The 16,661-nt window shown below is 31.9% G+C and overlaps 2 protein-coding genes across 2 annotated transcripts; both read left to right on the plus strand.

Moving 5' to 3' along the window:
- Positions 1-3,980: 3,980 nt before the first annotated feature.
- Positions 3,981-6,873, plus strand: LOC100243010 (two-pore potassium channel 1). The gene is made up of 3 exons (XM_010646262.3): positions 3,981-4,436; positions 5,422-6,274; positions 6,420-6,873. The coding sequence occupies exons 1-3, from the start codon at positions 4,340-4,342 to the stop codon at positions 6,595-6,597; spliced, it is 1,128 nt and encodes a 375-aa protein (XP_010644564.1). The 5' UTR covers positions 3,981-4,339; the 3' UTR covers positions 6,598-6,873.
- Positions 6,874-11,257: 4,384 nt separating this feature from the next.
- On the plus strand, positions 11,258-12,471 carry LOC100246381 (two-pore potassium channel 1). Its single transcript, XM_002264690.3, has 2 exons — positions 11,258-12,187; positions 12,309-12,471. The coding sequence occupies exons 1-2, from the start codon at positions 11,286-11,288 to the stop codon at positions 12,469-12,471; spliced, it is 1,065 nt and encodes a 354-aa protein (XP_002264726.1). The 5' UTR covers positions 11,258-11,285.
- The last annotated feature ends 4,190 nt before the right edge of the window (positions 12,472-16,661 follow it).

The following is a 16,661-nucleotide window of genomic DNA, read 5'->3' on the forward strand; positions in this document are numbered from 1 at the left end:
TGAACTTTCTCCCTTATCCAATATAGGATGTCATAATAAAAGTATTAATAATAGCTACATATTTTTAACTTGATTAATCTAATACTAGCTACAACTTTTTTCTTTTTCTTTATTATTTTTAATAATGTAGTATGATGCATTATGATTACCCTCTTCTTTTTGTTTTGGAATCCTAAGTTGTGTAACCACTTTTGGGTTTTCAATTAAATCCATTTTAAAAGTATCATAGCATACTTTTTTCTTATTAGTAAAAGAAATTTTATAAAAATGATAAATTAAAATACTTTTTAAAAATATTTTTATAAGCATCAAATTGTGCTTTTTTGCATATTACTAAAAGAAATTTTATAAAAAGTTGTGATTTATTTGTTATTGAATTAGAGTTTTACTAAGCATATATAAACTATTAATAAATTAAATATTTGTATAATTATCATTTAAAATGTAATTAAATAGTTATGAATATATAATTATAATTTTGTAATTTCTACTTGGGATAAAAAGTTAGAAAAATAAACTTAACTTATGGATATAAAAATTCCAAATTTCTATCTATGAAATTATTTTTTTATTAGTATTAAAATTGCTCATTAAATTTAATCATTTATATTTTTATACATACATCTTCATTCTTTATGGTTATTTTAATAAATATAAAACCATTTTTCTAAAAATAGTATCAAATTAAGTGTTTTTTTTATTAAAAAAAAAAACCTTTTTGAATGTATATTGTATGAAAATCATTGTTATATAATGTTTCAAATTCTATGGTCATCATGTCTAATTATGTAGCAAAAAGAAGTTAATCAAATCATATTCAAAATAAATAAATAAACAAAACACAAGTTACAAAATTGTGATACAATAAATTCCTAAAGGTGTTAATTTAAATGAATAATAATAAAAATAAGATCAATATCAAATCGTCAATAATAAATATTATGTAAAACATCAAAATAAGTAAAATATTAATAAAAATATTAAGTGCTAATAAAAGTGTAAACCAATAAGAACAAAATCATAAAAATTTCATTAAAAATAATTGAGAAAGAAATGTGAGTAACCCTTTGTATTGAAAATTAGTCGAGGAAAAAAGTGTAAGCAAAACTTGAAAATTTTCTTATTATGAGTATACTTTTTAGCATCCTGATGTTATTTTTCTTTAATTTGTTTAATACTTTGTGTTAAATGAATGACAACAAGATCAAATAGTTTACGGGGATATATTTGAAATTTTAATTTTTTGATAAGTCCATAGAAGCTTATGATATATATAAGTAGAGAAAATCATCTATACTCTATATTAAATTATTTTTGTTGAACAACCAATTTTTCTAAAGTTTAAGCTTATAATGTTAGGGTTTCTTTAATTTATGTAAAACAATCATAACCCTGACTAATTCTCAAATCTTAGAACTTTGTAATTTTCACAAATAAAATAAATAATCAAGAAAATATACCTTGATCCATAAAATTGATTTTGAAGAGAATTTTTACAAAGAAGAACAAATTAGAGAAAACTTGATTTACCTTTCTTGATCTCTTTAATTTGACATACATTTTAGATGGAGAGAAAACTGTATATATATTGGGTAGAGAAATGACCAAATCTAAATAGAGTCTTCTTTCATGTTCCATTGATGTGAATGATTATTTAGAAAACATATCCTTAACTGACTAATAAGATATTAACACTTAATATTATTAACCATAATTATCTTTTAAATTAAATAAAAGATCATTAATAATAAAATAAGCCACATGGACCACATTAAAAAACTAACATTCTCCCACTTGGCCCATGTGGCATTATAATGGTTTAATAATAAAACATAACATGCATAGTATAAGTAATCATTTCTTACATAGGTCCCATCATAAATCATCATTAAGCAACAACTAATAAAGATCATAGTGGTCATATGTCATTTTCTTGACATAGTCCCTTCTATGTATCACAATTTTTAGTTTCAAACTTAACATGATCTGCAATGAGATATATCATAATGGTCCAACAATAATATCTTCGTTAGAGACAAATCCTATTAAAACTCACATAATTTATTCATGTATATGCCAATGATAAGAAACAAAATATTCAAATATCAATATTTAATTGAGCTCCAAGTGTCGAATATATATAAAAACATAAAATAATAACATAATGTCAATAATGGTACCCAATAATGCCCATTCTTTCGACATGTTCATTAAATGTCTTTGGTGACAATCCTTTTGTTAATGGATTTGCAATAATAAAGTTGGTGTTAAGGTGCTCAATTGACACCCTTTGTTTCTGAGCTTCTTCTTTAACGACAAAGTATTTCACTTCCATATGTTTAGTACCCTCTGAATGCTTGTCATTTTTCGAAAAATAAAACATTGTTGTGGAGTTATCACAATAAATTTTCAACGGTTTGACAAGTCTTTAAATAAAGTTTCGTAGTTATATCCATGAACAGTGGCTTCAAAGCATGCTGCAAACTCTGTTTCCATAGTGGATGCAACAATGATAGATTGTTTCTCACTTTTCCATGAGATCGCACCTCCATCCAAAAGGAACAAATAGCCAAATGTGGATTTTTTTTTGTATCAATGCATCTAACATAATTTGGATATGAATATCCAATCACTTCTAGATGATCAAATCTTCATAAGTGAGCATGTGATCCTTTGGTCATTGCAAGTATCTCAATAATTTCTTTACAACTTTCCAATGATCCAAACTTAGATTACTTTGTTACCTGCCCAACATTTCAACAACAAAACTAATGTCTAGCTTGATACAAGTCTAAGCATACATCAAGAATCATTTTCTTTTCCATGTGTTCCAATTCATTCCTTGGGCATTGCATAAGATTGAATTTATCTCTGTTTTGAATTGGAACGACACTTACATAATACTTTTTCATCTTGAATCTCTTTAAAACTTTATTAATATATGCTTTCTGAGATAATCCTAACAATCTTGGTGATTTGTCACAAAATATTTCAATTTTTATCACATAAGATGCCTCACCCATATCTTTTATTTCAAGATTCTTATAGAGAAATTTTTTAGTTTCATGTAATAAGCTAAGATCATTAGTAGTAAGCAAAATATCATCAACATATAGAATAAAAAATATAAACTTACTCCCACCGACCTTTACATTGATCAACGATATTTTTTTTTAAATCCAAAAAAAATGATGATGTCATTGAATTTAAGATACCATTGTTCATAAATACATCAAGCTCCTTAACAATTTTAAAAGTCATAAATACTATGATCAAAACTTCTAAAATATTACCAAAAAGTTCATAATTGATTTAAAAAAAACCACAAATGTTATGAAAATTCATTTTTGTTTTCACTATAAGAAATAAAATAAAATTTGAGAAGTAGAATACAATACAAGAATGAAAGGACAAAATGGGTTTGGATCCGGATCCCACTATGAGCTAATAATTGTGAGGTGACATTAAGTTTGAATGTATGGAAAAGTGTAGTTTTAAGTTCACATTTGAAAAAAGTAAAAGCATGTAAAATTAGAATCATCCTTTTCATATTTCCAATTATATCATACCATCTACATATATATAACCAAGCTCAATGGTTTCATTGATTAATTTCTATAAATAATTAAATTATTATTATTATTATTATTATTATTCTTGTAAGTTAAAAATATTTTAGAATTCAAAGTATTGATATTGCCTTAAAAAATAATAACATTAGTTCAATTCATGCAAGCATGCAATCAAAAGAAATAAAGTTGGGTACGTTTTGTAGGTGAAATCAAAATTGATTTTAATTTTAATTTTAAAAAAATATGAAAATTAAAATTAATATTCAAAATTTGTTTGATGCCACACTGATTTCAAACATATTTCTTAAAAACAAGTGGCTTCCTAAATAAATAAATAATTTTTTAAAAAATAAAAATATATCTATAAAAAAAAATATCGTTTTGAGTTTCACTAAAATCAGTATTACAAACTTGGAGAATGATAAAATATTTCAATGAATACACATTCTCAAACGGTTTTCTTGAGAAGATTTCTGTAGGAATAATTTGCCAACGACTCTTGGTGGTGTGAATCATCATTCTTGCGGAAGGGTTTGTTCTTTCTCTACCAAACAAATAAAGAAAAGCATCTCAAAAACATTCTGATTCATGTTTAGAGCATGTTCGCGAAGCTTTTTCTGATTTATTTCCACAAAAGCCAAATGGGTCTGAACAAATGTTCAATCATTTCACACCTAGATAATTGACAAGCAGGTGGCACCACCAAATTTGACAGTGAAACTAATATTTGGCTTTACGGGTCGGGTTACTCCCACGAAATCTGGAGCATGCCCACATCACAAATGAGGAGAGAGGAGCTTGGGAGGTTGTGTTTTGCTCGGATTGCTCGATGCGTTGCTCTGAATTTTCGAGCTTCTTCCACTGGTAAGTTCTCACTTTCTGTGCAATTTTGTCTCTGGATCTGGGAGGTGGAGGTGGGTTTTGGGGTTGATAGTGAGTGAAGCATATGAATTTTGTGATCTTTTCCTTGATTTTGCTGTTGTTGATGATGTTCTTTTCCTTGATTTTCTCTTGGGTTTAAGCTTTATCTCTAAGTTTGGGAATTGGGTTTTGAGTGTTGTGGATTTGTTTGCATCTTCAGATCCATTTTTTGTTGTTTTAACTCATCCAGCATTCATGGGTTTGGTAGAGATTATTGTTTCCAAAGTGGGAGATACTGTGAGATCTGCTGATAGGGATATTTTCTTTTCAATTGACTTGTTTTATTAATTAGTAAGCATTCATTTTACAAAATTCATAGAAAAGACAGATAATTGTGGACCAAATCAAATTTTGGATGGAAAACATCCAATAAATTGTATGAAAATTGACAATTTGGCTATTACAATTTTCTTTTAGGAGTTGTATTTACTTCTATCTCTTTCAAAGTGGATTATGCTTTTAAGAATCTTAAATTCTTTAAGTAAAAAAAGAAACTAATTCTGGATTATGATATATTAATACAAGTAGAAAGTGATGGGTCCATTACTGGGAAATAAATTTAATTTTTTAATTTTTTATACTATTCCATGTAGAAATCTGTTATTAAAGGAGAAATGATATCCATGCCTAAAAATGATGGTTGAATTTGAGCTTCTTCCAGTGCTAAAGATCTCAAAACAGATACTTTTGGGCTGATGGCTTGAATGCCATGAAAAATATAAATGGAATTGTTCAAAGACACCCTTAAGGGATGTGATTTTGTCTTTAGAAAACAATATGATTATTGAATGGCATTTAACGAGTTGGCAAGCTTGAACAATGAACTTCAAATGATGCACAGATCTTCTGAAACCGTTGCATGCTTGTTGATCAATCATCGTAATGGCATCTGGTAGTGTGAAACAGCCCTTAATATCAAGATATTCAGGTCCTATATCTCGAACCAACCAGAAAGGTACCCTCAAGAGAAGTAGACTTCGCCGCTGTAAAAGTGCCCTACCAGAATATAATCTTCCAGACACTAACAAAGCTGCCTCATCTCCACGCTCTGAATCCAGAATCCAGGGACTTCACCCAAGTTTGATTAAAGTAATCATAGTCTTGTCCATTTACCTGGGTGCTGGCACTCTATGCTTCTACCTCGCCAGGCATTGGATGAAGGGAAAGAAAACAAATGGAGTTCTGGATGCTGTTTATTTCTGTGTTGTGACAATGAGCACAGTTGGGTATGGAGACCTTGTCCCTGATAGTGCAGCTACAAAACTACTTGCCTGTGCCTTTGTCTTCACAGGTATGGCTTTGATTGCTCTAAGTTTAAGCAAAGCAGCAGACTATCTGGTAGAGAAGCAGGAAATGTTGCTAATTAGAGCCTTATACATGCCCAAACATGTTGGTATGGCTGAAATTTTAAAGGAAATGGAAACCAACAAAGTGAGATACAAATGCCTCATGGTTTTTCTTCTTCTTTTGCTGATTATTACTTGTGGGACAGTCTTCCTAGCTAAAGTTGAGAAATTGAGCTTTGTCGATGCATTCTATTGTGTTTGTTCTACCATCACAACCTTGGGCTATGGAGATGTTAGCTTCTCCACTGAAGCCGGACGTGCTTTTGCGGTGCTTTGGATATTGTTTGGTACCATTTCTTTAGCACAGTTTTTCCTTTATGTTGCCGAGCTTAACACTGAAAGAAGACAAAAGAAATTAGCGAAATGGGTCCTCGGACGGAAGATGACAAATGTAGATTTGGAGGTTGCTGATCTTGATGATGATGGAGTCGTTGAGTAAGTTGACTATTTCATATATCTGGTCTGCTTTTCTCCATAGACATTTTCTCTATGCAATGTAACCTTGATTCTCTCAAAGTAGAGGTTGTCTTGGCTTTTTTCTCTAATTCATCCCTTCCTTCCTTGATTTTCAAATTTACAGCGTTTCTGACTTCATCATCTATAAGCTGAAAGAGATGGGGAAGATCAGCCAAGAAGATATTTCACTTGTAATGGGAGAGTTTGAAGAACTTGATATTGATCAGTCAGGGACATTATCAGCCACTGATCTAACACTTGCTCAATCTCAACCTGTTGAGGAGGAGGCAACACCACCATAGAAAGGTAATGTACTACTAACTAACTAACTAACTATTGAGACAACTTATGTAAGTTGTCTCAATGCTACTCTGTCAGATTTGTATTACCACTTTGGAGAATGAAGAAGGCAATGGTATTGATAAAGTAAGTTTGTAAGTTTGTTGCTAGGGAGGGATTGGTTTGGGTGAGAAATTCAAATGGTTTTGTTTCTGTTTGTTTTTTTAGGTGTGAAAGTTGTGGAATCAACAACTATTGATGCATCAGTTAATACAACTTGAATTTGAGATTATTTAGAATTTGAGATAGTTTTTTTGTGGGGCAAATTTTGGAACTTGAATTTTAATGTAATTTAATTTGACAAGTTATTCTTGGATATGGATCATAGGTCCATGCTCTCTAAGATCCTAGGGTTACTAGATCTAACATCAACGAAATCAAATATATTTTGCAATAAATCTAGATTTAGATCTAGATTTAGGCGCTTTAAGAAAAACATACATTATTTGGATGTTCTCGAATCAATTTCCAATTGATGTAAGGATCTCAAAACTAGGTGTCTTTCACCGGGTGACTTTGTTTATAATCCATGACACTCGTGAAGAGTGTGGGTAGGCAACCTTTAGAGAGAGGGTGACTAAGGGTTTTGGAAGACGGAAGAACTATAGTTAGACTAACCTTAAACCCTGAGAGGCTTTATATAGCCTCTCTAGAGGGTTTAAGTGATTTGAACTAATCATGAGTTTGAGTTATTTAATTTAGCCTATTGGGTCCTAATTAATTAATTAGATTCTAATTAATTAATTAGCCAAACCTCGAAAACCCAAAAATAAATAATCATAAGTTTTTTTGCAACCTTCATTTTTTACCCAAGCAACTTTATGTACATATACAATTAATTAAACCTAACTTCCTTCAAATCTTTGTGCTAACAAAGACAGTAAGCTTTATTGGAGATCATTAGGACTTACAGGAAAATATCGGTTTCCTTAAAATCCAACTTTGAAGTTGACTCAATATTTCACTAAAAATAGTAAACTACACTCTAGTAGGGGTGATAATTAGTGTTGGTGGATCATGTTCATGTTGTATGAAAGCCTAGGTATTTTACTACATAGGTCAATTCAAATCTAATACGAATAATAATTGTGTCAAAAACATAAATCCAAATACTATCTAATTATTAAATAAGTAACACATCGTATAACCCATTTAACAGAAAAGGCACTATCATAAGATTCCTTCCATACTTTCTACTTTAATTATGTAGTTGTTTTTGGGGATTATTTTAAAAATAATAATACATATATGGAAAATGATTAAAAATAAAATATTATAGATATATTTATTTTTATGGAACATTTGGAAACACAAAAAATAGATTGAGAATATTTCCTGTTTGGGAGCAAACATTTGTTCTAGAAAAAATAAGAGTGGTGTTTCTAAAAATTGTACTAAAAAACTATTTTATGAGAATTATTTTCTGAAAATGTTCCAAACAGACCCTTTTTTTTTTTTCTTTTTCTTTAAAAATTTTCTCTCTTTTTCTTTTCCATTTTCTTTTTCTTTTTTGTATTTTCTTTCCTTGTCATCCATATCAATTCGGTGCATAATAGGTTGCTTAATGGACCAGCTGAACATAGCCCCAACCCTCTCTAAGCCCAACACCAGGCTTAAACTCTGTGACTAGAGCCCAAATTAAATAAAACCAAACCTAAAAGTTGAAATTGTATAAACCAAACCCCAAAGCCTGAATTACCTAACTAAAGCCCAAAGCCCAAATTAAACATACAAACAAAATCCCAAATTAAAATAACTAAACCAAAGCTCAAATTAAATAAACCAAATCCAAAAGTTGAAATTAAAAAAACCAAACCCCAAAGCCTAAATTACATTACTAAACCCCAAAGCCCAAATTAAAATAATCAAACCCCATGGCCCAAACTTATAACCTAACCCAAGCTCAAATTAAATAACTAAAACCCAAAGCCCAAATCTTTCACAAGCCCAAATTTAATAACTAACACCCAAAGCCCAAATCTGTCACAGTCCCAAATTAAATTACTAAAACCCAAAGCCCAAATCTGTCACAATCCCAAATTAAATAACAACCAAATTAAAATAACCAAACCAAAACCCAAATTAAATAACTAAAGCACAAAGCCCATATTAAATAAACCAAACCCCCAAAACCCAAATTAAACAACTAAAGCTTAATATCAACCTCCAAATGAAATATGACGACACCTTGCTCGGCCAACATAAAGAAATTGAAACAAACCCTTCAAATTAAAGAGAGAAAAAAAAAATTTCCATTTACCCTAAATTGGACCAAACATATATCATCAAAATTCAAACCCCAAATCATTTTTTCGCCCTAAATAAATTAAAATAGCCCATATCAATTAAACAAGCATAAATTAAATAAGAAAATCAACTAAAATAAAAATTTTGCAAATGACCACACATCATACCAATGAGAATATATATATATATATATATATATATATATAGAGGTGTATTCCAAGCCTCAAGCATCTATAATGTGTAAACTATCATTCAAAGGTGATAACAATTTTATAAAGTCACAATTTCTTTAAAACAAATTTGTTTTATTTGCTGGTACTTTGAGAATTGCAAAGCGTTTATCTCCTAAGATAAAACGGTTTTCGAGTGATAGTAACAACATCATGCAATCATTCCCTACAAACTGATCTGTGTTTGACTCTATCACAACGGAAGGAGGAGAATGAAAGTTTTGATGATTTCAACGTTAGAATTCAGAAACTAAACATCTCTAAAAAAAAGTTAAAGTCTTTCTTTATATAGACTCAGGAGAGGGAGAAAGAGACTGTTAAACTTCTTGAAGCCAAAACTTTTTAACTTCTCGAAACTTTTAGGCTTTTAGAAAAGGTTAAATTCATTTACACATTCAATGTATTAACTCATTTTCCAATATGCTCATGTATGCATAATAATAAGAAAATAAAAATAAATGTCTATAAAATTAATAATATTATTTATGTACATATTATATATATTATTTTATACCTATATAATAATAATAATAATAATAATATGTGATAGAATATGTCAATGAATATGACGGTGGCTCCTACCGTATTTAGGGTGTGGCAGGTACATGCATGTGATATTAATTGCTCCCTTCATTTCAAAATTAAAGAAAATCGTGGAATTTGACTCTTTAAGTGTATGCCTTCTATGTACTGTTCCAAAGTCGGCAGGATATTTCTTTTTAAAGATTGTTTGGGTCCAGATTTTCCTTGTATGATTCTTATCCTTTTCTTATGGGTGAAAGTTAATGGATCAATGAGTCAATCAGATCTTGTTGGTGGTTATATTATCTTTGTCCATTGAACTATGCAAAAGACTTAATTCGATCTCGTTAAGCCAAGCAAGTACACCTCAAAATACCGATGAATATGTTTTATTTAAAAGCACGGAGGAAATATTATAAATGATTTGTTTATTTTTTAAAAGGACTTTCTAAATTTTACGAAACTTTTGAAGTTTTCTTAAAATTGTTTTTTAAGCTAATTTTTTTTTATATATAAAATTATTATCAAATAGACTAAAGACTCTTTTAAGTTAGAAATTTATTTTCGTGGATGATATTTTGAAAAGTAAACTAAAGTATGAGATTAGGAATTGGAATATTGGAATTGTTTTTATGCTCAAGACAAGCATTTTACAAAGCTTCATCTCACTGCACAAAGTGAAACGGGAGTCCTAATAATGGAAGTCTTGAAATTTATGTCTAGAGCAATTTCTTTATATAGAATGATACATGTTTAGACATATTTGGTAGAGGTGGCAAAATTTGATACATTACTTAAACTCAACATATTTTTTGCATGTTTGTAAGTATAAGTGGGTTAATTTCAATCAAATTTGTGTTAATTTGTATTCCTATTTGATAAATAAATAGTTTATGGGTCAACTCGTAAAATACGAATTTAATCTGAAATGATCCATTTAATAATTTTATTAATTAAACTAATTATAACTTTAAATTATTTAACTCATATTTATTTTATTTTAATACGTTAATTGAGTTATAAATATGTTTAGTTAAGGTCTTAATCTTATAAACTTAAATAGATTATTTAATAAATTAAATAACTTACCGTGGTACTTATTTTATAATTAGATAATATTTAAGTTAATATTTTTAATACGGCTATTATTTGTTGGGTTAGGTTTACCTCTATGGTAGGATACTTAGGTTTTGACACCAACGCAATGTATCAACATGAATTGCCACTGTTAGTGTTATGGAGCTTTTTATTTTTCCTGCAGAAGCCAAATTGTTTGACAGATCCAACCACCATTCTCACCTGAGAGTTAGACATGCAAGTTACTGCATGCCATCATGTGGCACATTAAGATGGCATCGTGCAGACCATAACACAAACAAAAGCTAATCTCAGTAACAAGGTAGTAGGAGCCACATTTGCCCAAGTGTTTCTCAAGGTTTTGTCTGAGTTTTCCACTGGTAAACTCTCTCTCTCTCTCTCTCTAGAAATTTGTTCTTGAATCTGGGTTAGTGGTGATGGTAAGTGAGGAAATTAACATCCATTTTTATTTTATATCCGATTTAAAAGATCATGGATCATTCAGTTTAAGCTTTGAACCTTCTAATGATACACAGGTCTTCCGAAACTGTTCCAACTTTTGTTGAATCATCTCAATGGCCTGTGGTGGTGCGAATCAACATTCAATATCAGGACAGTTGAATCTTTCATCCCAAACCTATCAAAAAGCAGCTTCCAAGAGAAGAAGATACCGCCGCTGCAAAAGTGCCCCAGCAGTCGAATCTATTTCTCTACATAGTAACCACTCGACCTCAATTCAACATTCGGAATCCACTGTTCAAAAACACCACACAAGTTCTATTAAAGTAATCATCATCTTGGCCATTTACCTTGGTGTTGGCACTGTCTGCTTCTACCTCACCCGGCATCAGATGAAAGGAAAGAAAACCAATGGAGTTGTAGATGCTGTCTATTTCTGTATTGTAACAATGACCACGGTCGGATACGGAGACATCGTCCCGGACAGCGTAGCTACAAAACTGCTTGCCTGTGCTTTTGTCTTCACAGGCATGGCTCTTATAGCACTATGTCTGAGCAAAGCTGCAGACTATCTGGTAGAAAAGCAGGAAACATTGCTAGTCAGAGCTTTATACATGTATAAAGATGTCGGTATGGCTGAGATCTTAAAGGAGATGGAAACCAACAGAGTGAGATACAAATGTTTCATGGTTTTTCTTCTTCTTCTGGTAGTAATCATTGGTGGAACAGTGTTCCTATCTAAAGTGGAGGAGTTGAGCTTCATTGATTCATTTTATTGTGTTTGTTGTACAATCACAACCCTAGGGTATGGAGATGTGAGCTTCACCACCAAAGCAGGAAGGGCTTTTGCTGTATTTTGGATACTGACGGGAACTATTTCTTTAGCGCAGTTCTTCCTCTACCTTGCTGAGCTTAACACTGAAAGAAGGCAAAAGAAGTTGGTCAAGTGGGTTCTTGATAGGAAAATGACAAACGCAGATTTGGAGGTTGCTGATCTTGACGAGGATGGGGTTGTTGAGTAAGTTCATCATTTCATATATTGATTGGTCTGCTTCTCCATAGCCTTTAATTTTCTCATTGAAATCTACCACAGTTTTTCTGTTGACTAAATTGTTCCCTCTTGGGCTATGATTTTACAGTGTTTCTGACTTCATCATCTATAAGCTGAAAGAGATGGGGAAGATCAGCGAAGAAGATGTTTCAATTGTAATGAAGGAGTTCGAAAAACTTGATATTGATCAGTCAGGAACATTGTCAGCCGTTGATATAACACTTGCTCAATCCTTTCAAGCTATTGGATGATCATCAGTCTACACCATTATAGAGAGGTATTAAAACAGTAGTCAACTAGTGAAGAAAATTTATGTCAGTTTCGTTGGTGCTACTGACTCAAATTTAAGTTATTACAGTTGGACAATAGAAAAGAGACAATTTTACACTGCGGCCTCAATAATTATCTCAGGTGTTCTGCAAAAAATACTCGTACCAGGAATTCAAAGAAGGCAAAAAACAAAAAGAATCAAAGAACAACTCAATTATGTGGTTTGGACAATGTGTCCTACTTCCACGGATACATACACTGCAGAGTCAATCTTATTGATGAACAATTTTGAGCACAAGCTTATTATAATTTTCTTCCTTTTTCCTGTGTTTGATTTCCTATAAAAACTCACCAAGAAAATCTTCTCTGTTTTCTCTCAAACACTTCCCAAAGCTTTTCACAAAATCAAGTTTCTATTATGTTACAACAGTTTTTATACCCTTGTATATTAGCACCATATATAACTAACGCTGATATAACAACTTCTAATCGAAACAACCAGCTTTGGCCTACATGGCACTCAATACAAATCCTAAACCAATCATCACAATCTCCACCTTGGTTCAGATTTGCTCTACAACCAGGCGTGAATGCATTAGCAGCTCCAAAGGGCTTAGCAGCTTCTAGCCCCTCCCAAGTTCAAGCACTTCTTAAACTTGGTAACTGGTAAAACCTTTGTCAAGACATCTACTGGATTATCTTCAGTGGGAATTTTCTTAACCTTGATAGTACCTTGTTCAATTACTTCCCTAATGAAGTGATATTTGACATTTATATGTTTTGACCTCTCATGCAAAGTTGGATTTTTCATGAGATCGATGAATAGAACTTTGGCTATCACAATATATAGTCAAATTCGAGTTGTTTATACCCAACTCATCAATTAAACCCTTTAACCACAATGCTTCCTTGAAACCTTTTGCAGCTGAGATGTACTCGGCTTGAGTAGTCAAAGCAACCATTTTTTGCAAACAAGATTTTCAACTAATTAACAAGTCCACCATTCAGTGAATATATAACCAGACAAAGACCTTTTTTAGTTAATGCACCCTGCAAAATCAACATCTACATAGCCAGATATTGTTTCCTTGCTTTCACGAACATTGCCATACAAAAATCCCATATCCAAAGAACCAGATATGTACCTCATTATCCACTTCAATGCATGCCAATTATCCTTACCAGGAGCTGCCATATACCTGCTGATAGTAGTAACAACAAATGCAAGTTCTGGCCTTGTATAGATCATTGCATACATTATGCTCTCAATGATATTGGCATAAGGTACCCTTGTCATTAACTCTCTTTCTTCTTCACTTGATGGAGCTTGAGCCTTTGAGAGCTTAAAATGAGCATCCAATGGAGTAGCTACAACTTTTAAGTTGTTTAAGCCAAATCTAAACAACACCTTTTGCAAAATATTTCTTTTGAGATAGCACAAAGTTTTTTTTTCTTTCTGTTCCTCAGAATTTCAATTCCTAGGATCTTACTTGCAACCCCGATATCCTTCATTTCAAACTCACCACCTAGCCTAGACTTAAGCCTTGTAATTTCCACTTTATCTTTTCCGGCTATTAGAAAATCATCAACATACAGCAAAAGGTAAATTCAAACTCCAACATAATTTTCTCTTACATACACACAATTGTCATATTTACCCTTGACAAAACCAATCCTAGTTATAAAAGCATCAAACTTTTTATTCCATTGCCTAGGAGATTGTTTTAACTCGTATAGTGATTTCTTGAGAAGACATATCTAATTTTGATCTTCACTCTCAAACCCCTTAGTTGCCTCATGCAAATTGTCTCATCCAAATCCCCATGTAAAAAAACTGTTTTAACATCCATTTGCTCTAATTCAAAGTTTTGAACAACCACCAAAGAAAGCAAGACCCTTATTGAAGTTTGTTTTACAACAGGTGAAAAGATTTCATTAAAATCCACTTCTTTCTTTTGAGTGAAACCTTTTGCTACCAACTTAAATTTATATCTAGGTTGCTCCATCCCTTCAAAGCCTTCTTTCTTTTTGTAAATCCACTTGCATCCCACTAGCTTTTGATTATCCGATTTATCAAGAAGAACCCAAGTTTTATTTTTAAGCAATGACTCCATTTCTTCCTTCATTGCTCCTAACCATTTTGCTTTTTCTTTATAGCTCACAACCTCCTTATAGCTTTTAGGTTCTCCGTTATCGAGATCACTTGTTACTACAAGTGCATAAGCCAGTATATCTGCGTAGCTTAGCCTTTGAACTAGTTTCACTATTCTTCTTTGTCTATCACGTGTAAGCTGATAACTATCAAGACTTCCTTCAATTGTTCGACTTTGAGTTCCATCATGTTGTTCTTCATCGTGCATTTTTTTAGCTTGAAATTGTTGACTTCGAGATGTGTCATTACTAAACTCTACTTCCAATTATGTACTGTCGTGACTCTCATTAATCGAATTCTTTGAACCTTCCATTAAGCTCTTTAATGACATTTCCATTTCATTGAATACCACATCTTGACTTACCAAAAACTTTTAATTGTTTGGCTCAATACACCACAGAGCCTTTAGTCCTCTTTGGATAACCCAGAAAAATACAGTTTAAGGCTCAAGGTTGTAACTTGTCTTGCTTGACATGAGCATAAGTTGTATAGATGAATACCATTAACCCTTCATAACTAGAAACATGTCCATGTCATAGGTGTTTTAAATCCCAATGATGTCAAAGGACATAAATTGATGAGATAATAAGTAGTTTTAACTGCTTCTGCCTAGAAAATCCCAAACAACCCAATTGTAGTTAACATACGTCGAACTCTTTCCAAAATGGTCCTGTTAAACCTCTCTGCAAATCCATTTTGCTAAGGAGTGCCTTTAATCGTTTGATGTCTTGCAATTCCTTCTACATTGTAGTAACTATCAAACTAATTTGAGCAGTATTCTAACCCATTGTATGTTCTTAGCTTCTTAAATTTTTTGTTTGTTTGATTTATGTAATAGCCTTCCATGTTTTAAACACATTAAGAGCTTGATCTTTAGACTTCAAACAATACACCCATACCTTCCTAGAGTAGTCATCTATTATAGATATGAAATAATAAGCTCCATCTTTCAATGCTACCCTTGAAGGACCCCACAAATCCGAGTTCACATAGTCTAGTATACCCTGTGTAGTATGTTTTGTAGCATTGAACTTCACATGTGAAGCCTTCCTACATACACAATTTTCACATAAATCTAGCTTAGAAATTTCATCTTCACCTAGTAGTCCTTGTTTTCTAAGTTCATATAAACCTTGTTCACTAACATGCCTAAGCCTTAAGTGCCATAGATTTATTCTTTTAGATTCAAGATCAATTACTAGTGCAGTTGTTTTCATAATAGTCTTACCAACTAGAGTATAGAGACCTTTAGACAGAACTCCTTTCATGACAACCATAACATTCTTTGACACTTTCATAATTCCATTATCAACCTTAATTGAGCATTCATTCTTATCAAACATGCCAATTGATAGTAAGTTTCGTTTAAGCTTAGGAACATACCTAACTTCTTGAAGAGTTCTAATGCACCCGTTAAACATCTTGACACAAATAGAGACTATTAGAAAAATTAGGCTAATTCAACATATAGTAATCGCCTTAGAGGGGGGGGGGGGGGGGGGGGGGGGGGGGGTGAATAAGGTGATGGTCTCTTCTTGCAAATTTAAACTATGTGAATGTAAGAGACAATTATATGCAAGTATATAATAAAACAATGTAAATGCAATTGCATATAAAGTAAAGAAGTAGGGAAGAGATAATGCAAACATAAGATTTTTATAGTGGTTCGACGCAACCCGATCTACATCCACTCTCCTCTAGCTTCAATCCCAAGCTTGAGGTTCCACTAATTCAAGGCTTCCAAACCAAGCCTTCAAGCAATACAATTGGATTATGGTTCGAATCCACTCTCTTGGACTTTTGGCTTCAAGCACCCTTTACACTTCTCAAGAGATACCCCACTCTTGAACAACTCCTCAAGTAATACTCCACACTTGAGAATCCCTAAGTGATACCTCACACTTAGATTCTTCCTCTCAAAGACATATAAATAATTTCACAAACTCCTAGTACAAAACTTTAGGCTCAAATGATACAAGTAAACTAGGATTGAATGGTACACTAAAGATATGCAAGTTT

The sequence above is a fragment of the Vitis vinifera genome, chromosome 19 (genome assembly GCF_030704535.1).
Source record: "Vitis vinifera cultivar Pinot Noir 40024 chromosome 19, ASM3070453v1".
In the NCBI taxonomy this organism is placed as follows: domain Eukaryota; kingdom Viridiplantae; phylum Streptophyta; class Magnoliopsida; order Vitales; family Vitaceae; genus Vitis; species Vitis vinifera.